The 25,910-nt window shown below is 37.5% G+C and overlaps 1 protein-coding gene across 1 annotated transcript; it reads right to left on the bottom strand.

Moving 5' to 3' along the window:
• Window positions 1-1,693: 1,693 nt before the first annotated feature.
• Window positions 1,694-24,052, bottom strand: LOC139716038 (G-protein coupled receptor GRL101-like). The gene is made up of 9 exons (XM_071627593.1): window positions 23,904-24,052; window positions 15,256-15,327; window positions 14,207-14,278; window positions 13,047-13,118; window positions 12,536-12,610; window positions 11,369-11,443; window positions 10,964-11,035; window positions 6,844-6,921; window positions 1,694-2,798 (listed from the first exon to the last, which is right to left on the bottom strand). The coding sequence occupies exons 1-9, from the start codon at window positions 24,050-24,052 to the stop codon at window positions 1,694-1,696; spliced, it is 1,770 nt and encodes a 589-aa protein (XP_071483694.1).
• Window positions 24,053-25,910: the final 1,858 nt, after the last annotated feature.

Below are 25,910 nucleotides of genomic sequence, written 5' to 3'. Positions count from 1 at the left end.
CTTTTTTTTTATTTCAGGTAGTTTTTAACGAGCTTTCACTCCATGAGGAGCGTTAATTCTTGGTATCGCAATATGTGCAGAAAAATTATGTGCACGCTGAAAAGCCCTGTCACAGATGCACTGTGGGATTCCTTGGTTATATTGTCGCTTCCGGTTGTCTCGCGCGCGTCCCAGTTCTCATACGATTCCAATGGAGTTATTTGTCTGCTTTTACGTTGTTACTCCATTTTTTTTTTCTTGGCTATAATTCAGCTTTAAAAGAGTTGAGAATGTCTAAATTTTACTGATTTGCGGTCATTAAAGTCATGGCTCACAACTGCAAGGCTTCAGTGTGCTGGTCACATGATGGAAAGCGAAGAAATCTTCAACCAAAACTACCCCTGGATAAAGACAGGACGTGACCTGAGTGCATATGCAGTCAAAAGCGGGGCAAGTTTGTCCCTGTGCATGAGTATCCCATAATGCCTCTAAAGCTGCTCTGCGCACCGAACCTAGGTATTGGTGATACCGAGAATTGGGACTGATTGAAAACCAGACAGTCTCACCAACTTAAAGTTATTAAAGGGCTCCTGTAATCCAACTGCATGTTGATTTGCGTGGACTTATGATACCCTCAACATCACTTTTGCGGTGAAACGAATATCTATTTAGAAATATTTTATTATCTTAACAAGTTTTTTTTCTATTTTTCTTCAGATTACTTGGGAACGCCAAAAAAAAAAAAAAAAAGAAATCTTTCGAAACCAGTATTCCTCAGATGACCTCATCTGTCAATCATTGCTAAAGTACTGAAATGTTTAACAAGAGACATTGGAATGCACCTTCCCCTCAACTCAGCATAACTTGCATGTTTCTGTATTATCAATGTGACTAACAAAAGAGTAATCTGAAGAAAAATAGAAGAAAAAAAATCGTTAAACTATATGGAATGTTTCTAGAGATTCGTTTCAGCGCAAAAGTGGTGATGAGGCGTATCCGGGCAATTACCCCCAGAGGGCAATTACCCCGCGGCTAAATACTGGTTAGTAGTAAGGTTTATTGCGTTAAGATTAGGGTTGGGATGAGGTTTAAGGTTAGGAGTTTGGGTTAGGGTTAGGATTAACTTCAGGATTAGGATTATAATTAGGGCCAGAGGAAGGGGTCGGGGTAATTGCTCAAGGGATAATTGCCCTATACAGACCCATGTTGAGGGCATCATAAGTCAACACAAATTAACATGCATTTGGATTTCAGGGAACCTTTTTAAGTGATGGCCACACGTCTGTGAACGAGGTGTTTATAATCTGTTCTCACTGCGTAAAGTAGTTCTTATAAATCAGAGAACAAGGAGAACGTTTCAGGAATTTGTACAAATTTCCTGCAAGTAGAATCGATTTTAATTAGACTATTGAAACTTTGTTCGTTTATTTCTTTTTATCCCATACACACACCGAAAATACACAGTACTTGGTATGTCAGTTCGAGGTCCTATTACCTTCTCATACTATAAAGAAGCGTTAATTTATCGTAGTCTTCATACGCGTCGTAGGGTGTGTCATGTGCCTAAAAATATTTTTCCATTACTAATGATTCCTTTTCCCTTCTTTACCCGTCTCTTTCTTTTAATTCAAAAATAATGTACACATAATGATTAGAAAAGAGTTCAACTTTATCCACTGCCAGAATATCCAAAGCCGTAATTGTAACAGAAGAATTAGGATGCGGTGAATCTTGAAGGCTTGTTTTTTTCTTTGAATTTCTGTTTACGAGACATGGCGTCCACGATTGTGTACAGGTAAGGGTTAATTGATGAGTTAATAGGTAGGACAAAGACCACTAGCCAGGCGTAGACGTCCGAGCTGAGTGTGACGATGTTACTCTGGACTAGTATTCCTAGAATGATGATAGGCATCCAGCAAAAGAAGTCCGTACCGACCAAGAGTGACATCTTAGCAGCCATCTTGATTTCAGCTCCTTCACTGTTTCTGCGTCCCGCCTTGTTCCTGGTAACCCGCACCCAGATGAAGATGATGATGTAAGTGATGAGTACGACGGAGAAACAAAAGAAGTTGACTCCAAGGAACAGGACGATGGAAAACTGCCAAGTTGACTCCGATGCCGCCGCAACGGTGGCATACCGCGCAACACCAATCTGAGCGAATGTGCGTTCGTCAACGACGCTATTGAGTCCAGAATTCTTGCGAATCAATGGCAGGCCCACACAAACGTCACTCAGTCCATAAGCGTCGGGGTTGAGGTAATTCAGTACAACAGCAAAGATGCTCAGGAGGAGGGCCAGTCCCCAGGTCGCTCCTACTACCGCACGAGCTGATTTTACACTAAGGCGATGTTCACTGAACGGAAAGAGAACGCAAAAGACTCGATCGAGGCTGATGATGGTAATCAAGAAAACAGACGTCTCGCTGCTGAGTACAGAGATGAAGCCTGCCGCCTGACAAATGCTGCTGGTTCGCCACTCTTCGGCCCGCCCCTCCCAGAAGTAGGAATCCGAAATAACGATGTCCATAATGGCTAGGATCAGGAGGTAGATTCCCATTAAGAAGTCAGAGATTGCAAGATTCAAAATTAGGACGGACTGGACTTTGGCCGTGTTATGTGAAAACTTAATTCGCAGTCTCTGAACAATTACGTAGCAGTTTCCGATAAGTGCGCTGATCCCAAGAATCCAAATGAAAATCTTGATAGGCGGATTCTGTAGGAAAGTCATTCGACAGGTGAAGAGGGGGTGAGCTGGTTCACCCAACGTACACACAGAGTCTCCTGGAGATATGCAACATATGCGTGGGTCGTAGACGTTTCTGAAAATGAAAGGAATATGGTCTGGTGCCAAGTCTGATTTTGGGCCTAACCTTGTTTCACCTGTCTGCCCAATGTTATTTGATGTTTTTCCCCTATTTCGAGGGTGCTGAGTCCGAATCTGAATAATGCAACTCTTGCATCCTTGAGGGTTTTTGAGATATTCAAGAAGGCTGCAAATATGGCCGCCAAAATTCTGAAATTTCCTTATGAATGGTGAAAAATCGGACAGGAAAATGAAGTTGTACCGTATTTCAAGGGTTGTGTATATCAATTTTTAGACGATAAAAAGTTGAAAAGATTTGATGGTTTTAACCTATTTCAAGGATGATGAATCCGAAAGTGAATATGACAACTTTGGATCCCTGAGGGATTTTGAGAAATCCAAAATGGTAGCCAAAAATTGAAATTATGATATAAAGTCTTTCCGTAAAAAAAAAGAGAATAAATTCATATATTTGCCCTATTTCGAGAGTGCTGAATCCGAATCTGGTTGGTGCAAGTATTGTATCAATGAGGAGGTTTTATTTTTCTTCTAAATCCAAGTTTGTTGCCAAAAAGGAAATCCCCATTTAAGTATATATTTCCTAGAAATTGTGTATAAATGAATACGACATTAATGTTATTACACTAATGTTGTATTATGTTACCTTGATCTGTTTTTACCTCTTCACGGACTCACTGAAGAACAGCCATTGGCTGAAGTGAGTGACCGTGTCGAAATAAAATAAACTGAAACTGAAACTGAACACTTTTCGAGGGTGCTGAATCCAAATCTGTTTGAAGCAACTCCTGCATCCAAGATTTTTTTGACGTATTCAGTATTCTTATATCCATTTTGGCAGCGATTTTAAAGGGGCATTTCATAATTTCACATCATGTAGTATATACACTGTAAATCATCAGCTCCATGTATACACTTGTGAAATTTATTGTGGTTCTTGAGCAGAAAGAAAAACAAACAATACTCTGAAAAACCAAGAACGAACAAAGATGATGACATAGGAACCTCACACAATTCAGAAATGTATCAATGTAATCCATTTCAATATAACGTGCTTTACAAGTTAACCTGTGTAGAATTATGCATGCTTAATTCTTTTGTTCTGCTTCCTTGAGCCCCTACTCATGCATTATTGTATTGAGGCTGCCATGTCATCATTCTTGTTCATTGTGACTCGTCATAAATTTTGAAAACACTCCTATTCCTCATCATCATCGCTACAAATTCTGAAACAAGCTACCAAGTAGTTATAACCAATTGTTCATATGTGAAAATCTGATAATCATCCGGAGGTCTCCTTTAAACATCTCAAAAGCCTCCATGATGCAAGAGTTGCATAAACCAGATTCGGATTCAGCATCCTTGAAATAGGGTGAAACCATCGATTTGTTTCAAATTCATGCATGTTTTTACAAGGAAATACTTTATCAATATATCAATTCTTGACGGCCATTTTGGATAACTCAAAAACCTGAGGTATGAAAAAGATTTTTGTTTTTCATCAAGGCTCGGATTCAGCACCCTTGAAGTAGGCTGAAACAATTACATTTCGATTTTTTCCTCCATTAGAAGGAAATGAGAATTTCAATTTTGGGCAACCATCTTGAATACCTCAGAATCCCAAAGGATGCAAAGGTTGCATCATCCACACTCGGATTCAGCACCCTTAAGACTTCATTTTTTTTTCTTTTTTTCCTTCTTTCTTTTTTCCCTTCCCGATTATTTTGATTTCATGTCAATTGACATCGGTTCGTTTTATTTTGTTTTGTATTGCTGTCTTGTGTATTTTCTGAGGGTCCCATATCGTACAATCTTTGCTTCTTAATGGGACCCTCCATTTCCGTCCCCATCCTTAGTTAACTTGTATTATACGCTTTATGTATATATATATTAAAGATATAATTGCGTTTTTCTTCATCTGCTACTCATTTTCATTATGTACTTTGTTAAATCACATTCTGCAATTATTACAAATATCCTGTACATATGCATTATATGTAACTTCTTTGTTTATTTGATGGAAGTGAAAATAAATTTGAATCTTGAATCTTGAAAATAGGGTGAAAAACCATCACAAACCATCGGGCGGACGGTAAAACAAGGTTCAGCCTCTGGCACCCAGAATAACATACACACAATCAACATGTCAGCGAGCATAGAAAAATATCATCTCAACCAAAATCCCGTGAAATGGAAATCATGTGACATACTTAATGCATGACTCGACATTAACTTCGTTCTATGGTAGCCCGCTCGCTCGGGCCACTCAAATCTATGAATTTGACATTTTAGTGGCCAGTAAAAAAATGAAAATGCCCCAAAATAAAAGGAAACATAAAATTCATTCTAAATTTAAGGTGCCCGATCTCGCCACCAAATGATAGCCTTTTTGAAAATTTGGTGGCCCGACATCAGTTTTTGGTGGTCCCGGGCCACCGTGCCATAGCTAATGTCGAGCCCTGCTATTATCTTGACATTCAACAGACGTTGACTTTAAAACAGACGTGCTGGCAAAGTTTGTGATAATAAAGATAACATGTATGGAAAATAATAAGTGATATAACGAGGAAGATAATCATTTAAGCGACGTTGATTGGTACCTGTATGTTCTATACGTCATGGATATGTCTTTACTTTGGCTCACAATTGCTGACTTACACTGTAGGTTGTAATTTGATACAGATTCTTATCGAAAGCACGACGCCCTGTGTAAGCTTATCCGTTATCTACAATTGTAATTCAGTTTACTCAGGAAATGTTTTCATCAAAATATCGGCCCATTATTCTCAAACTAAGTTGAAGGTTAATGGTCTTGGGAATCTATGAGTTTAATCAATGTGACGTCAAGATGTAAAGCATGCTAGGTTTTATGTAAACCTTGGTAGGAAAGAAATATTCTCTGTCAAACAAAAACAAGAACCGACTTTATCTTGTTAGGTTAATTTCCTCATGCATTATTTTCATGATAATCATTAGTCCATTCTTCTTCAGCTATTAAAATCAAAGATTTTTTTCTTTAATAGTATGAGTTTGATTAGTATGAGGGCAAAATGTAAGGCTTGCTAAATTGTAGGTAAACCTTGGACGGAAAAACAAAACTGAATCTTTATCATCATCTCAGGTTAATTTACTTATGCATTAGTTTCAATAATGAAATACATCCGTCCATTCTTCTTCAGCTGAATAAAAGATTGCTGGATTTATGAATTTATGAGTTTGATCAGTATAACGGCAAAATGTTGGCCACGTTAAATCTTAATAAATCTTGGCGTGAAAAGATCTTTGTAGAACAAAAACGGGAGACGATTTCATACTCATTTCAGGTTGAATTACTAAATCATGTATTATTTTCATGAAATTTATCATTGGTCCATTCTCCTTGACCGAAATCACAGATTAGTAAGTTTATGAGTTTCATCAGTTTAACGTTGCACATTTAGGATGCTGCATTTTATGTATAAGCGTGGTCGGGGAAAAGAAATTGTCTCTAAAACAAAAACGAGAACCGACTTTTGGACTGTATAACCTAATGAAACCTCTATCAGTGTTTATGTCAAAACCCTCTTTCAGTTTGAAAATGTTGTAATATTAAGTGACTAAAAAAAGTATTCCCTTTGCCCCCTCTTTTCTTGGCTGTAGATGTCAAAATAAGCAGTACAACAAATAAAGCAACCATTAAAGCATAACAAATGTTGAGTCCAATTTCTTCGGTGTAGTAAGCTTAACAATCAAGGCAAGTACTGCCACATGCACTAACCTCATAGACCTTTTCTAAATTCCATGGAGACTATACCTGATATACGCAGAGACCCATTGTTGCTAGTTGTAATGACTTCTTGCAACATTTCTGATTATAGCTCTACACGATAAATGCATTATCAATAAGGATGAAAAGATTGCTAAATTAGTGTAAAACAAATGAAACGAAAATTTGACATTGCTTTACCATGTTAACTGTTCGTGGATAATCACAAATGACAATATAGGTGAACCCAACGAAAGATTATTCTGACGACAGCCTAAAACAAAGTGAAAAGTCTTACATGGTATCCAGGTGGTCTAATCCGTCAAATATGTCAGGATAGAGCAGAAGGGGAGACGGTGGGCGTGCCAAGATGTATCTTTGTTGAGAGAAAAACATAAGAAGGGATGGAAAATTTATTAGGATCCAAAATTTCTCGTTTGAAATGAAACTGCTGAACGGATAAAAATACACGTCTTTATCGTAGGCTCATTTTTACCATTTGACTGAAACCTACTACTTTCGGCGTGAAAATTATTTTCACTATGCCGTAATAGAGATCATGATGCAATATTTTACTTACATGATTATATTTAACTTGCCAATGATACCTTACAACAAACGAACTGTGGACGTCTCGGGAGTCTTGCACAGCGTGAATTCTTTCAGCTGTTACGAGTGTCATTAAAATATTTATACAAATGGCATTTAAATGTTTTGACAAATTAATGTTTGAGGATTGAATTATAGTGTGTGGCTATACACAATATTAGTATGTGACCACGAAATTAGATATGCCCTTGGCATAAACCCATATTATGTGTTTTATAACCAACAACTAAAGGATACTACAGCAGTGGCCGCGGAACGGGGGGGGGGGGGGGGGGCTGGGGGCTGCAGCCCCCCCCCCCCCCCCACACACACACACACTTTTGGTTCGTGAAAAAAAGAAGGGGAAAAAAGGGGGAAATCGGGAAAAAATCACAACACCCATGAATTTGAATTTCCAGAGATTCTGCCCTTACATTTAAAGTTCCCGTCTAACCATCGGCGTAGCAAAGGGCGGTGGGGGGGGGGGGGGGGGGGAATGGGTGCGGTCGCCCCCACTTAAGATTCTAAATAATTCTGAGTGCACAAGACTTATCACTTACATTCCGAAAAATCAATAGTTCCCTCATGTTCAATTCAATTCATTTGAATTCAATCTTTATTTCCGATTCAATAAATGTATAAAAATACATGTGAATATGAGAAAATTGTACAAAAAGTGAGTCTAAAAACGATGGAAACGTCAACAAAACAAGGCGAGATTATGACGAAGACAAAAGAATAAAAACACATGGGGAAAACAGATATCACAGGTACATAAAGAACAGAAACTCATTAACATTGTGTGTTTGATTGATCGAAAAATGGTATGCGCGTAGAAAGCCAGAATAGGCTTTTCATGTTGCACATGCCCGCGTAATAATCATTTTGTTACTTTTAAATAAAAAATCATCATAATAACAACAACAAAAAACATTAAACACAATAATACAAGTAGAAAAAAGACCAATATACCCATTTTAAATATATATGTATATATCAATACTTACTAATCAATGTTTTCTTGTACTGTCTTTTGAATTTATTATTAAACTGTATATCAAATTTGCTCATATCTAAAGTATTCCATAAAACTGGACCAGTATGACGCAACGAATATTTAGATTTGTCGGTTAAAAAACGCCATCGATGAAAATGATTTGACAATCTTGTATACTAATTACGTACATCAGAGTTCACAGAAAACCTATTTTGTAAATAAAGTGAGAGAGTTTTAGCATGAAAACGTTGCAAAAAAGAACATATTTGCATTTTATTGTAATCTTGCAATTTAAGAGTGTGTAATGACTTAAAGGTTTAGATGTTGATGCTCTATAATCTGACTTTGTACAAATTCAAATTGCTTTCTTTTGTAGTATAAAGTTTTTTAGTTTGGCAAGAATATGTGTTTCCCCACAGAATTGCAGTAAGATAAAAGAGATAGAATATAAGCATTATAAAGAGCGAACAAAATGTAACTTGGCAAATCATATGTCAGTCGATTCAGAATACCAATAAAACGGGAAATTTTTGTACAAACAAAATCAATACGATCATTCCAACTCAACTCACTGTTCAATACAACACCTACAAAATTGACAGATTCATAAAATTTCAAACGTATATCACCAATTTTCAAAATCATATTATCAGTATTATACTGCACACCTCCGCGTTTAAAAAACACACATTGCGGTGTGCTTAAATTCAAAGTGAGCATATTACACTTAAACCAAATATATACTTGCAGAAGATTTTTGTTGAAAAGTTCAATTAAAATATTGATATCGTTATGAGAGGCAAGAAGTGAGGTGTCATCGGCATATAAAATAAAATGAGATTCATGGCAAGAATTGACAATGTCGTTTATATAAATCAAAAACAATAAAGGTCCAAGAATAGATCCCTGAGGCTCACCCGTATTAATATTTCTAGAAGACTAATGAAAAGAATCATAAACAGTAAATTGTTTCCGTCCACATAAATAAGATCTAAACCATTTAAAACACACACCACGAACACCATAATATTGCAATTTTTTAAGTAAAATTTCATGAGAAAGACAGTCAAAGGATTTAGAAAGATCCATAAATATTGCCCAAATTCTTTACCATCATTTATTTCTTGAATTATTCTGTCTTGTATTTCTATAATCGCCATATCTGTAGACAGATTTTGCCGGAATCCATAATGACTATCGTATAATAGATCATATTAAAGCATGAAATCATAAAAACGAGTAAAAACTATATTTTTCTAATATTTTTGAAAAACAAGGCAAAATAGATATCGGACGGTAATTTGTAAATACGCTAGGATCATTTTTTTTTTTTTAACTGGAATAACTTTTGAAACTTTCATTCTAGATGGTACGATACCATGCAAAAAAAGGATCAACAATATAAGGTCAAACATATTTAACCACAGTTGGATCAACATCGTCAAAAATACTGCTTTTTCCAGACTTTAATGCCTTTCCAATATCTAAAATTTCATCTACTGCGGCTGGTTTAAAAAAAAAAGTATTAGAAATAGGTTTATTCATCTAAATGGAAAAATCTTTATAATGCGTATCAGCCATATTATCAGCGGATATGTTTAATCCAATATTAACGTAATTTTCATTAAAATGTTCAGCAATATCAGCGGTATCATGAATATCAGTTCCATTGTGCAAAAAAGTTTGTTTCTATTGGTGATAATCTTTTCTTTCCCTAAAGTTGTATTAATAAATGTCCATGTCTCTTTTGAATTATTTTTGATTAGATTAAACTTGACCTTGACACCCCCGTTCCCGCAGCCCCCAAACTGCAGGAAAAACGTTCCGCGGCCCCTGTACAGTATTTACTCCTTTGAATTGATTTTAGTACCTGATGATGAGGTCACCTTTACGGATATAATCTGGTGCTTATGAGCATTGTGCAAGTGTGCATGGACAATATGCATATTGGTATGCATAATAAATGCATGTAGATGCCATTGGGTGATGTCAGGGAGGCGAGACGCTAATAATTTAGGAAACTCCCTTCTTGTAGACCGAAAGGTGGGGACATATTATTGAGTGTTTGTGTATGTTAATAATTCATACTTCTTACAGGCAATTAGTTTGACCAACAAAATCCTTCCCCTGCGTGTTAAATCTGTTTTTATGAAAGATCCTCCCCCGCCCCAAAAGGTTTAGTGCTACAGTTGCATTGTGCTTCTTCCACAAGACATATAGACAGCATACTACACACACAGCATTGTTTGTTGACAATTACACATAAAGGATATGATGATAGGAAAAGCTGGTACAGGAGACGATACTGACTCTTATATTCAAAACAATCTGGTATTCCAAGTTAAATCTTTACATCTTTACTCCTACCTGATGACAGGCACCCTTTATTCTGGCCCTGATTACATAGAGCTTTCTAAGTCTAATGTCTTCCCATTAACTGGTGACTTCTTTTAGAATCAGGGAATATTACCAATCTCTTACCAACAATTTTATTCGTCATCACGTACAACGATGCAGTCGATGATGGCCGTAGATATTGATTGAATGAAAAAAGAAATCTTTACGACTGTATCACTTATGAAACCATGAATCATATAGCATACTTTCACATTTACGTCACATATAAAATAATGCTATGAAAGCACGTGCGAGGGCCTTCATAAATTGCACTAACGGAGTGAAAAAGAAAAAGAGAAAAAGGAAACAGCAAATTCCGCTGATTTTGATAAATTGCCAATCTTATGATGGATGGGAAACGATGCTTGCTTAATTTACTAATGCGGGGAAACTTGGGTATGTGCCTTATGATCTTTGTTTCAGACAAAATACTTACAAGTTCTCGAGCGCTCTCAGGTTTTTGAAGGTACCGGTTGCTATGCGCATTAGCGGATTACCTTGAAATGAGCTGCAAAATGGACGAAGGAGAAATATTACTGAATGTATGTTTAAGTCAATAAAGTAGTAGTGACTTGACAATTTTACATCGCACAAACTATGTTACAATCATAGTTAACGATTTCTGTCTTTATTCTTTGTGTTTGATAATAAACACTCTATTATACTCAAATGTCGAAAAAAAAATCATATGTCATTGTTTCTGCATGCTGCTTCAGCCTGCTTGACAGATGTGATGGTGCACATAAACATTACGTAAGAAGTAAAACCTTTCCAAAGACGTGACGTCACAATGATACGCTTACAAACTTTATGGTTCATGTCGAGGAGGTACTCCACTTACAGAATGGACAGCTGCTTCTCTATACCCGTGAATAATGTCGCATTCACCTCCGTGATAAAGTTGTGGGTTAGAACTCTGAAAAATAAAGATTGTAGCATCATTTTACTAACTGTCCTACTGTTGTTGTTGTTTTTTTTTCAAATATACTTAACATAGATAGAATCAACTTTGACATTCTCTATCTCTCTCTCTCTGTACAAACTGATGATAGGATTTAAGAACAAGAAAGAAAATGTATGCATAAACTTTACTTCTATAAGCAGTATCTCCTCCACGGATTCGTACGACAATACGTGTCCCCATTTCTTGATACATAGTTGAAAGAATCACGCTTTCGTATTTCCCTCATTTCGTTCAAAAACTACATATCATAGTCACAAAATTTACTACGATTTGTGTGATTTGGTTTTATAAATTGATTTCATTGATGAAACAGGATACACAAGCTTTTTCTGTATTTTGTATGTATTCCTTGCATGAACTACAAGATATGAAATATATGTCCCAAATTTTTCATAATTCAAGTATTGACATCTTCGCTTGAAGGAATAACATGATGTTTCTCTTGACCCAAGAGTGTATACACGATTGGTTACTCGGCGATACTGGTTTGATACTACAGACAGGCCTGGGCCCTTACGAAGAGGGCTGCTAATTGTGTGAAGACTTAATCTTATGAGTTCATAATGTTCATAGGTCCTATGTATATGAGTCCTCTGCTAGTGCATCTGGCACTGCTTTATGTCTATTATGTTCATTTTTCGCCCTACAATATTGTACTACATAATGATTTATGAATAAGGCACAATCATATTATGCGGTATTGAATATAGAATGTAGAAACAAAATTGTACGTAACTGATATCATTACCTATTGCAGGGCTCCACACTAACTATCATTTTTGGTGGCCCAAAGGCAAACATCCGACTTTTTTGGTGGCCCGATCGCGCCACCAAATTCTTAATTTCTGAAATTTTGGTGGCCCGACGTGCGTTTTTGGTGGCCCCGGGCCACCGGGCCACCGTTAGTGTCGAGCCCTGCCTATTGGTATTATCATTACTTGTTCTTCTCAATGTTAAAATCATCACACTTATCGCTGCCAATGCTACTACAATTACAATCTTCACATTCACCACTATCACTTTAATAGTATGAAGTACACTTACAGTCGTTCTAGAGCTCGGCCTAAATCCTTAAAGACACCCGGTCTGAGGTTTCTCAGCTGGTTTCTATCAAAGTCGCTGTTGTGAGATAAAAAGACATATTAGAAAACAGGACACTTATTTGGAATACATGCAATACATGTTTTACAAGAAAAGGTATCGACTTGCAGAGAGCTAATTTTTCTTTTTGCGTAGAAATGAATCATTGAGCTAAAAAAAAGTCAAAGAGAAACTTATTAACAGAGATATAAAAGAGTAAAACGGAAATCAAAATTACACCAATTCAGACAAAATGCAATATTTTTAGGGATATCTTTTCATTGATTTAATTTCCGTTATGATACAATATCTGTCAACATCATTACTCTGTGAGCAATGTAACAAACACTCGTATCAATGCTCTACAACCAGAGTTCGAACATGATACTTGGTGATAATCATAATACGTTTATCTATGCCAGGCAAATAAATACCATAATCTACATTAATTGGCAGTTGATAGTGATGTACTCACATGAAGAACAAGTTGTGAAGGTCTAGAAAACAGCCATCATCCAACCTCCAAATATCGTTTCTTTCCAGATACCTTTGTGTGGAGGGGAAAAGAACTCTTGAAATGGGTTTGATAAGAAACAAACAAGCAAGACAGCAAGTATCGACTAGTCATCACTTCCAAATTTTTTTGATTTTATAATCGATTTTCTCTGATGAATAAGTTATTTTGTCTTTGTATGAAACTTACATCCATCATGAGGTTTCAGATAATTATGCTCATCAGCCTTTGGTACAAACTTCCTATTAAATAACAGTCTGCTAGATTTAGATATGGAGTCAAAAGGGGCCTGAGCTTTCGATCCTAGCTGAATCTTCGTCAGAGGCAAAAATTAATGACAAACAAGCAGGGAAAGCAATCACATAAGGACTTCACACAACAAGAACAGACAGGGACAGGCTGGGTACACAGAACAAAGAAAACAAAGGAGAGAGTGGGAGGTCATGGGCAAGGATCCCAACAGGTAAAGGGAGGGGGTTTAGAGCAGGAGGGTGGGCAGACAAAAGGCTTAGAAGGGGGGACAGACAAAAGGTAGAGGAGGGTCAGTAATGATCATTAGGATCAAGGGGACAACCATTGAAGGAAAAGTTTGAATAGGGAGGCAACATCAAAGAAGATAAGGAACACCAGAAGGATAAAGAAAGGGAAAGAGTGAAAAAGCAACAGCAAGGTGAAAGGGGGGGGGGGGGTGGCGAGCAAACAGTGAGCCCTGAAAGGTGTACCAGGAGGAGACAACAAAATGATTTGGGTATAAAACGCAGAAATGTCCCAAGAAGGTTAGCTATTGTATCCATTTATTGCATTGCTCACTCTTTTAGGGTTATACTACTAAATTCGTAATATCACATATTACAATTTATGTAATCGTGAAGTCAGTCTCATTTCCACTCTTCTTACTGTGATTTGTATGTTGTGTTTTTTTAATTCCAACATTTCATTGCTGCAAGGACTGTTATACAGATTGATATTAACCACATTGCCCTAAACTCACACAGGCCCTTGTTCTATACCTCCCAGAACTAACAATTTCACAACTTTTTCTTTGAGTTTTTTTTTCCCTCGTTTGTTATGGAGTTTGGCTTATGGGTGAATCTTAGGTCCGCTATCAGAGTCATACTTACAATAGGCGCAGATTGTACAGTCCTCTGAATGTGCCTCTTTCTAAATGTGACAAACTGTTGTTAAAGATGATTCTGTGTGGTAGATTAAATATTTATAGAGTAGTCACTATGTGAATGCAAACTGTGTTGATTTTTTTTTAATCCCTTGAAAATCTTACAAAATTGGTATCACATACCATTTTCAAGCATGCTGATGAATTTCAAGCTGTCTTCAAAAGAGTCTAAACCAATCTTTAATGGCAGAGTGATGTTATTACAATGTGTATGCAACATGGAATGAACTTTTTGTCCACGGTCGTTGCAGACTTACATCACAACTTAAACAAGAGAACTATCTGTATTCTGAGTTAAATGTGAAATATATTGTAGATTCAATTCTACGTTTTACTCTGTATCAGCCTCCTGTGCAATCATTTTCTGCCATTCTTGCAATTAACAACAAAACAAAATCACCAAAATATATTTCTTTTCCTTTTTAAACGAATCGAAAATATTTAGAAAATTGTTCACACTCACTTAGACCTTCAATTGCTCATGAATAGGAATGAGGTAACAGAGAAGGGAGAAGTGTCGACTTTCGATTTTAGCAAAAAAAAAAAAAAAAAATCAGCACTAATGTTCAAACAGATCTTTAAACAAACAGCAGGTGTCTTCAATGCCTTTGTAATCGGGACATGCAATTATTTATAATGACTGTTAACATATATGTTAACTGTAACTGAAGAGTTAGATGGTGAAACGAGTTAATACCATTTTGTTTTTGGTTTACATACGTGATTTTTGCGATTAAATCTGCTAGAAAACGAAGAAACATGATAAATTTATATGTTTTTTATTATTATGTCAAGAGTGTTCCTTGTCATCTAACTTTAGTGACGTACCATTGGAAAGGTTTTATTTTCCTCTATCAGATACAGAACTCTAGAATATTAAAAATGGCATTTAATCCGTTTTGCAACCAAACTCTTCAAGTGTAACTGCTGAAAACATCACGTATGGACACAAAGTGAGACAAGGTAAACGTCGTTTGGAATAATGTTTATACGTACAGTTTCCACAAGCGATGGAGTCCATCGAAGACACCAGGCTGTAGGTGGGTAAGGTGATTTGAAGATAAATCCCTACAGAAAGAGAAACAAACGCCGAATTTATAATCATAAAATCATGAAGATGAATTGGGTTTGAATCTAACGCACTCTGATAACTGTAAAGAGTCAGTAGAAGGTTAGAAAGGTCATGTACAATAGCAAAATATGCAACCGTTTACATTTGACTGCACCAACATTATATTGTGGAAATGAATCATACGATTCTATGGAGTTGTAAGTGATGGTCTGAATGAAAAAGAGAGTGTGTCAGTTTGCATGTATCAAACAAACTTTTTCACTGTATGCATGCTATGTGCATTGATGGACTTGGGAACCCTGTTGGAAAGAACAGTGTTCCACAGTGTGTTCACACTGTGTTCACAAAGTCGACTATGTGAAAACGTTCGAATTAAACAATGTGAAGATTATTTCACACTCTGGTGTGGTTTTTCACAAGGTATTCCCAGAGTAATGTTCTGTTTCACACTGTGAATTGATGATTGACAATGTGTTCATACTATTAAAACACTCGAATTAAAAGTGTGAAGGGATTTCACATTGTGTTCACAATGTGTTCACACTGTGTTTTACATTGTGGGACACTGTGTTCTTTCCAGCAGGGATATTACGAGTCGAGGTATCAATATTATGTAGGCTATTCGATATCTTTAATCATTTGTCGTACATATTATGAAGCAATGTGTACTGTGTCAACGTGTAATCAAGTATAGTTCAATGAAATAGCGTAGAAACAGCTTACTTCTCAAGAATTCCATCTCCGCAAAGTTTCACATTTGAACATTTGTCTCCATGGCAACGAACTACCACATAAACCCCAAAATAAAAGTCCAGATTGCATGCAGCGGTTAACGCTGCAAATCTTATTAGGAGTTTTGGACGTTTCCCTTTTTTTATTTCCAGTAGTTTTGTACAGAAGATATGTACCACAAGAAGCTATATGGAAGAATTATTGTACGAAATCAGAGGAAATAAAAATTTGCGACAATATGACAGCTAAAATGAAGGCTACCTTACGTAAATCTAGAGACAAATGCCAAATGAAGACTCTTCATGAGCTTGATACTTTCAAAATCTTCGGCAGACTTTCACATTATCTGATGGATATTCATTACTGTCATCCATTGCCATGAATCCTATGCAATAATGGAATTATGTACTACATCCTCTAAGGCATGAGAGAGGAGATTAGTACAAGAACCACGCAGGATTGTTGTTGTCACATCTATCCCAGAGTAGTCTCATTTCGTCTTAGAAAGGATTTCGAAACTTTCTCAGTGTTTGTTTAATTAGCATGTATGCACCAAGTAATATAAGGGATATTATAGTTTTGGTCGAGATGGAGCTTCAGGTGTCACAACCTTTTTTTTTTATTGGTGAAATAATGCGAAACCTTTTATGAAATATGAAAGAGCATGTATTTCTGAAAGGGATTCAGAGCTTATTATTGATGAAAATCGGTTTTGAAATGGCTGAGATATCCAAAACAAAGGGATCATAATAAAAGATGTTACCCACCTTTTATCAGGATTGCTTTGTTTTACTTCTAAGTATCTCGCAAAAAAAGTTAAAAGCTCAATCCTCATCTCAACCAATACTATACCATCCCTATAAGTTCAGCTGATTATTTGATTTTGATGACAGGAGGGAAACTATCAATAATTGTCATGAAATTTATCAAATTGCCTTCTTGTTTCAGTGTCGGGCATGCTAATTCCTAAAATCTTGCAATGTAACCTTATGCTACTTTATAGGTCTCAGACGAGTCGAGTGTCGAACTCACAGCGTGTGCACGTTTTCCAGTCGTTGGAATGACCCAGCTGCCAAATCTCCGATATTTGCACCGATCAGGTTTCTGGATTACAGAAGTATGTTCAGACGGTGATCCTTAACTCCAAAGATAAGCTCTATGGGGCACCAAGTGTCGCACGGTGGATTTCGTAACGAAATCGACCGTCTGACACTTGGCGCCCCATAGAGCTTATCCTCGAAGTTTAATAGCTTATCCTCGACCTTGAGGATCACCGTCTGAACGTAACTAGAGAGAAAGAAGACAACCATGACAACTACTACACTTTTTGCTTTACTGTAGTTGTGTAAGGATTTTTAATAATGGGGACTCCAGCATCTCGTAGAGCAATGTTTAATAACCAATACAGTGGCAAAGAGTGTACGACGTTACCTTCACATAGCTGGAATCACCACACAAACAAATTATAGTTAGGAACGAAACAGACACGTAGCAAATTTGAAACAAGGTCAATATAGAAGTTTGCCGTGTGTAGTCCCGCAATAGGGGAAAAAGGATGGTTCACATTTTATGACTTATGTTCGTCGCAAATGAAAAACGAATACAAAAGAATAGAAAACGTGCTGCTAATAACCAAGAAATGTAGACATGAAGTTTTGAAAACAAAATCATTTGTGGTAGCAAAACTTACAATAGGATTGCCTTCTTCCTAATTTTCATCGCGTATTCTTCGTTCCAGCTGTTGGAGCAGTTTATCCACATTGGCAGCCAATCTGGTTGACCACAGGCTGGTTGAAGGGGTCCGTGCCTGTCATTGTAAGGCGACTCGCCGCAGGAACAACCCCTTGGACACCGTTGAGTTTCTGCAGAGTTGTACCATTACACTCTTCTACAACGTTCCTTATTAATTATTGGCATAATCATAGAAATTGTACCTCCACTCCCACAAACACAGAACCAAAAGTTTAAGTTGCTAAAGTCCTTTCAGTATTGGGGGGGGGGGTCAAAATTCTTCAAAGCTGAACTGGTGGTTAATATTCACTGGCTATATTTTATAAAGAACGTTGGCGTTGCCATATGTACAAACATATTCAAAGAAATTTCCCATTTTTGTCTCATTATATGCTGTTGACAGTAAAAGATTTGGACTTTTTTTTTTTCGTCATGGGCATGAGAATCTATCATCTCCTTAATCTATACTCCTTTTCAAACTTTTTCCCCTTACTGTGCCTGCATTGTCAAACTGAGCATTAGGAGGTCTAGATGTGACATTCATGAAACTTGATATAAATATACAAGTAACATTCGTAGGATCCTTGAGGAAAATGAAATATCCATGAAAAGAGACAAATAAAAGTTCTGGTAAAACTCACCACAGTTTTCCTCATCGTCCGATAGAGGGCAGTCGTTTACACCGTCACATTGGTAATCCGCTGTCAAGCAGATATCGCTTCCTCGACACGCGAAAAACTCAGCACTGCAGTCTGAAAAACGTCATTAGTGACTGTTAGTCGAAAAAAAAATACATATCGTTCTCAATTGAAGATTATTAATCGACATGTGATTTAACTACAATCTGTTAAAAGGTTGTTTTGTTGTTGTTCATGTTGTTTTGATTGTTATCGAAATAGCTCCAAATTAGGTTATGTGTTGTACACAAATCATTGAAAATACAGTCATGTACTATTTCAATTTCCCTGCAGGAAAGAACACAGTGTGAACACAGTGTGAAATCTCTTCACGCTGTTAAATTCGAGCGTTTTAACAGTTAGGACCTAATGTGAGTCATTAATTTGCAGTATGAAACAAATCATTACTTTGTGAATACTCTGTGAAAACCACACCACAGTGTGAAATCTTCACACAGTTGAATTCGAGCGTTTTCACATAGTCGACTATGTGAACACACTGTGGGACACTGTGTTCTTTCCAGTGGGGAAGTACACGACAACACTCCTCTCGAGCGCGCACTCATATTTCCAAAAAGAGGTCATCAGCGAAGCTAGCTAGCAGTGATTCTCCCTGTAGCTAGCTGTGTGAATACCGAGATTTCACAGTTAGGTATTTCGAGAACTGGTGGAAATTGCAAAGAAAAACTCAAATCGATTGTCTATAGCAGGATTTACACCTAACTTCGCGATTTTAAAGATCGCGATATTTCGATTCCACCGTTACGTTACCGTTTAAATTTGAGCTTCACGAAACATCGCGATTTTTTGTTCGGTAGTGCACACGTGTATTTACCTCTCTTCCACTTCGGGGTTAACGGTAGAAAAGTGGAAGCGCGCGCTATTCGTATTATATTTTGCTTGCAGCTGGTTGGAACGTTGAGCCATGGCTTTTTATCAGTCTGATGCTAACATAAATTTGCGTTTCTCGAGAGTGTAAACTTACAGTAAATCTATCTAGCTTGCTACATTAGATCACATACGTAATAAGTGTGTAAAACTTAAGCTAAGTATGGGAAAGTTGATAAAAGCAGCATTCAGGAGGATCACGAAATTTCGCAAATGTGACGTAAACACCCGGTGCAATCCGGAAATACCGAAAGTCACGTGATGAAAAATCGCGATATTTCTGCAGTTTGGGTTTACACTTGCTAAACTTCGCCACAAACATCGCGAAGTTTCAAAAAATCGCACTCCGGCTAGCGATTTTTCTGGCGATGTTTCAAGGGCGTTTGGATGAAGTTGCTTAGCAGCTTGCACCCAAATTTCGAGATTTTAGAAAAATTTTGATTTTTCCAAGTGTAAATCACAGCCAACACAGCTATCAGTCAGGGTGTTCAGACGTAAACGTAAGAATAAAAAATCATACTAAAATGGTATAGCTGTACGACGAATTTATACGTCTGAAAGACGACATGACGAAACGACGTATAACGAAATGACGTATAACTACCAGCGCATTCAGACGCAAAAGAAAATACACTAGAACGGTATAGCTATACCAAAACAGTATAGCTATACGATGAATTTATACGTCTGAACGCTGACTAACGAAACGACGTATAACGAAACGACGTATAGCGAAACGACGGTCAGTGCATCGTTTCGAACTAGAACTCGATAACGAATCAGCATTCCGTGTGCGTCTGAACGTATGGCGACCACAGAACGGTATAACTGGGCGGGGATGAATGGGAGCGCGCACGAAAGGTGACCCCACAGCTGTCACTCATGACTATAACAGCATGCGCAGTGGGAAACTGCACATCTATACGACTTTCCCAGAACAGTCGTGAACGGTCTTTCAGCTCTACGATGATTCTTTATACGTCGTTTCGTTATCAAGTTTTGGTGTAAAATGGCACGGTGCTAGCTGCTAGCTGGTGTATATTTTGTCAATTACATAATTCCAGGGCTTTATGATTGTTGAGTCGTGTATAAATTGTCCCGTTGTTCATGTCGACCCTGAAGAAGACGTGTGTAAGCGTCAAAAATTTGGTTTGATTGAATAGCACTGTTAGACTAAAATGCATTGTACTCACGTACAAAGAGAGAGAGAGGGGGGGGGGAGAGGGAGAGACAGAGGGAGAGAGAAAGAGAGATAGAGAGGGAGAGAGAAAGCATGTGAGAAAAGGAGAGATATGTCTAAATGTATGCAAGTGTGTGCGTAAATGACCCTTTGACTTTGTATATTTCATCCACTCGAGTAGACGAATACTCACTGCCGCATCCAATCTCGTCGGAAAAGTCATGGCAATCGATCACGTGATCACATCTGGCTACAGTCTTGATCGTCTGCAGTCCCGACGAACACACGAAGCCGTGAAGATCAACGCTTCCACGCGTGGCTGATGCCATCAAGAACATAATACAGTTTGCCTATTAACTTGTTTGCTTTGAATACTTTAAGATGGAAACGAGTTTCTCTTTACAGTTAGGAGGCACACGTTGCATAGATTAAAGGAGAATTCCGAAAGGCTAAAACTTAGTACGATCAGTAAGAGTAAAATTGTATTGGAGCAGCAAGGAAATTCTGATCAAAATGGGATAGATATTAAGAAAGTTAAGAAATTGTGAAATTTTGCTGAGTTTTATAAAAACAGTTCTCGAACAGTTGATAGGAATACGGACATAACTAAGCAGATGATATTATCACCACACAATTATTTTCCGTTCATCTCGGTGAACAAGAAACTGACGAATGTTCTTTTTTTTCTGCTGAAAAAGTTTAAAACATAATGTCAGTCCTTGATGAATCCAGCTCAAAATAATGATCAGTCAGCTATAATCATGATATGATATGAAACTAGAAAATATTGCATTGCGTTTACGGAAAAAAAAAGAAAGAAGAAAACCCTGAAATTGCCAAGATATTGTGTACAAAGTGTACAAGTTGTGTTGGCTATGGTAGGGATGGTATTGGGTAAAGGGACTCAGAAAGAGCGTTTCAATAACAGATGCTCAGCTCAACACGTAATCTTGTTATCAAAACAACGCGACTTGTTATGAAATGGTCAGCAAAAGGTCTCCGTTAAATCTATTCTAAGGCTAGCGTCTAGATGGGTTAGACGGGGTCATCCCACTAGACCGACACCCACGAGTCATACAGCCCACGAGTTCGACAGTGAAATCAGGTCCATGAGTCATACAGCTCTCGAGTCATACAGCCCATGAGTTCGACGCTAAGCAACTAAAGCCCATGAGTTCGACACTAGGTAAAAGCAGCCAACGAGTTTGACAGATACAACTGGGGCTAAATGTGTCGGTCTCATGGGCCTCCTTAGCTAAACTAATGGGCTGTATGACTCGTGAGCTGTATAACTCATGGGCTGTATGACTTGTGACCTATATGACTCGTGGGCTGTATGACTCTTGAGCTGTATGACTCGTGGGTGTCGGTCTCGTGACGTGCACCCAGCAAGACGGGGGAAGCAAGATACTAGTACTGACATACATCTAATGGAATCAGTTTTCAAGATCGTACTTGGCGGTCACACCCATACTATTTCTGATGGATTTAATACATTTTTCGTTCTCATTTTCATATTTGGAAGGCGCATTCCAGTGACGTCATCAAAAGACATAATTCTATATATTTTGTAAATATTTTCACCAAAGACAATCGAATCACGATGTTTACATAGCGTCCTGTCGTATGGCATGTGTTTCACGTGAATCTTGTACTTTCTAGGAAGATCAAACATACCCTACGTGCCAGTCTTACTGACTGGGGAGATGTAATTAATTGAAACCGTCGAAACTATCTATCTCAAACATTAAATAAAGGGCATTGCTGCATGTATGAAACTCAAAATTATCCATGATTAAAGTGGACATGTAGCGAAAGGAAGACAGGAAGCGAAACCTAAAATTTCTTACAAACAATGAGAGACGAGTACACATCCAAGTCAAACCCAGCAAATTCCCTCATGACGTCACTGCAAAACTGGACTGTTGTGTGACCGCCACTCGGTAGAAACAGTGACGTCACATTGGCGCTCGTTAGCTTGAAAGTGTTGGTGCTGTTATTGTGGGTGAACCGGTGAGTTACCGTGAGCGTGTCCCAAAGTCGCTCGATCTCCAGAACGTTAACTTGTATCGAAACCTTTAGAAACAGTTTAACAAAGTGTCAAGAAAGCGCATTGTAACTCATTAATATTGTAGATAATGTTTGATAAACTCGCTAGCAACAAAGGAGTACATGCTTGGCTGAAAAGGTGCCTTTTATCATAATAATCATGTTCATCTTGCCATGGAATTTTATGCAGTCGTATCATTCTCAGTGAAAAGGGAGCTTTAGATTTGCGGCGCGGACGTTTGAGACGACGATCCTCTCCCCTTGCGTCGTGCTGAAAAGTTGCTTTAGATTACGCTGGGATGCAACGTATGAAAAATAAAATGGCTCACCCTTATGATGGGTGCATGAAGTAGCTCTCTACGTCGTGAATTTGAGCGGACGTAAAAATAGCCCAGAACGCGTAGTGAAAAACTCGTACGACGCAAGCTATAAATAGATCGACTTGACGCGAGTTTTTGCGCATATTCAGAACATTTTTTTTCCTTTAAACGTCCCCGTCACGAAAATCTAAAGCTCCCTAACGTCTCATAGATGATAGGATGAGGAGTTTCTCAAGATAGCGTATCTTATACTCATATAGGCCTACTCATCTGATGTGACCCCAGTTGTGCTAATCATGACAGTATATCGCAATGACGCCTGTGCGTAAAACGAAGCCTATAATCAAAGACTTGATGTCTGGAGTACAGGGGAATAGTAGTGGGAAGAAGAAGCAAGCTTATTAAATGTTACGCTCTGAATGTAGTTTAGTTATTTGCATTTTCATCTCATATCACTGGTGGCATTATCAATGCTGCTTTAGAAAACATTTTCCCCTCTTTCTTTAACAGTGTTTAAGGGGTGCTCTTAAAAGAAATAATCGTGGAGGAAATTTCAGCTGATAATTACATTCACTGATGTGCTCCATTTGGGTTCCATGCTAATGAGGCTAATTCTCTGTTTGTAAGGTGTCCTCAATGAAAGCGTCTTAGGAGAGAGCACGTAACTTCCTATAGTTGTGGTGTGGTGAATTATCTCTTTGTTAATGGCATTCATCGTGACTGCCTGTACATCGCACTTTTAATAGTTTAATTCACTCGCTGGTACAAAGAAGACAAAGTCAATATTCTATTTTTTTATACTAGAGACTGATCTATAAACAACTGAACAATATTCAAAATTAGAAAATTGCCGAGTATTGAGAAGATCTGAAGCTGGGGGGGGGGGGGACGGGGAAGAGTGAGTGTGTATGTGTGTGTGTGATTTGAGGGGATGGGGGCAGGTGCACAACGAACATTCTTTTTAATGAGTGTATGAGAAATCATTCAAAGTTTACCTGTTCGTCTTCTGAAGTTGTAACTGACCATTCTCCTCGGAAGTCCGGTGGGTATTTGTCGGGTAGGTTTGGTGAAAAGATGCTCCAAATATGTCGAAAACCTTCACACTGCCCACAGCCTCCTGCCGGAAAACATAGGAATCATACATTTTGTTCATAGTTGAGTTTAGTGCTCTAAGCTTCTGGCAACGATCAAAGTATCAGTTGTTGTTATTTTTCATGAAGGAAACAATTACAAGGAAACATCGAATACATTTTGTCCTAAATGGCTAATAAAAAAAAATGTATTATATTGTATTTCATTTTATTGTACTGTATTGTAATGTTCTGTATTTATTTTCTGTCATAAAAAAAACATATACAAACAAAAATATATTACATAAAAATAGTGAAAATAGACCTTCAATGGAGAGATGATCCCACTCAGCGCTGCTATCATAACAGCGCTGTGTTGGGTCCCTTACGTGAGAAACTTAAAGCAATTATGCGGTTACACAAGAAAAAAATACACAAATTCAGAGTCATATTTCATATGAGAATTACATACATGTACAATTATAAGCTTTGATGATAAAAAGTGATATACACACAAAAATAGGCATTTAAGTACATTCAACAGAGAAAGAAAATGAATGAAGAATACACATTTACATGTTACATATTGATAATCACATAAAATCAGAAACACAATTTTCCAAGCCCTTTAAAAATATATGTGGACTTGGAAGTCGATTCCAAGGCATACGGCAGTGCGTTGTATACTGCACTGATCCCCTGTATTGTGTTGTTCTTTTACAATAATCTGTACGAGGCTTCGAGAGAACAATGTTACCTGCGTTACGGAGAGATAATGAGTATGGGGCGATACCATCCCAGCTAACACGGGGACGTTTTCTGAACGTTCTTGAAACGATCCAAGTTCGTTATTTGGACGTTTTGTCAAAACGTTTTCAGAAAGTCTTTTTGTGGAAAGTTTTCGACGTATTTAAAACCTTTCAAATGGACGTTATAAAAACGTTTTTTTTAACGTTTAAAAAAAAAACCTGTGCTTTGCGGTAAATTGTAAGTCCCAACTTTGACGTTATAATATATACGTTTTTAAAACGTCCATTTTATACAAAGACGTACGGAACCTTAAAAAAAAAAAAAAAAAACGTTTAGGAAACGTTCTGAAAACGTTACGTGGTTGCTGGGATGTAATATATAATAAATAAATGACTGTGAAAATTTCTTACGCATAAGGAAATCTAAAGCTTCCAAACACTGAAGAGACGAATGATCTTAAATTTCAAGATCATAGTTTGATTATGAAACGACGCCTCCACCATGTCGATATCTATCTTTTCGTATAATCTTGTAATGATCAATGTGTATCGTCTTACGAAGTTTTATTAAAAGCACCAATATCTACTGCACTACCAGACGTGATAGTTTTCAGTTCTTCTACATTTCGTAATAAACTTCTCACATTAAACTGTATATTTTTAGGCCTTTGGCCTGTAATTGACTGAATTGTAACGATTGCTGATCAACAGAAAAATCACTTTGAGTTATTACAATTTCGACTGAAGAGTAACTCATATAGGCATCAACATTAGTTTGAGTTTCATGGTATGTATTGAAAGTCAGTTCGAGAATGACACATCGATTACAAATCCAATCTTTGAAGGAATCAAGAAAAAAAACCACCAGGATCTATAGAATGGAACATGAAAGATGTATCCAGATATCGCAAGTAAGACACTTCATGTCATTTTGATTATTTTTCACAGATCAGGAAAAAAAACCCAATGATATTTCAAAGTCATAATGCACTTCATGTGTTATGAAATTAGTTAGTAAAATGTGTTTGGCTTTAAAGTTTAGAATCGATGGCCGCGAGGCTAAAGATGGAGACCTTTTTTGCCATCTGTACTGAGAGCAGTGATCCTTCCGTCAAGAGACTTTCTGGACTTTCGCATGAGAACGAAGTTTGTTGACAATCGCTTTTCTCTTGGTGGTGAAATC

Source organism: Diadema antillarum, unplaced genomic scaffold (assembly GCF_040938485.1).
Source record: "Diadema antillarum isolate AM-2024a unplaced genomic scaffold, OU_Dant_1.0 scf00000060, whole genome shotgun sequence".
NCBI lineage: Eukaryota > Metazoa > Echinodermata > Echinoidea > Diadematoida > Diadematidae > Diadema > Diadema antillarum.
This window is presented reverse-complemented; position numbering and strand designations above follow the sequence as displayed.

Coding starts and splice junctions, on each gene's coding strand:
- LOC139716038 (XM_071627593.1), bottom strand. CDS start 24,052: ATGTATGATTCCTATGTTTTCCGGCAGGAGGCTGTGGGCAGTGTGAAG. Junction 14,279..15,255: donor CTCCATCGCTTGTGGAAACT/GTACGTATAAAC, acceptor TCTACCACACAG/AATCATCTTTAACAACAGTT. Junction 11,036..11,368: donor GAGAAGCAGCTGTCCATTCT/GTAAGTGGAGTA, acceptor TCCATTTTGCAG/CTCATTTCAAGGTAATCCGC.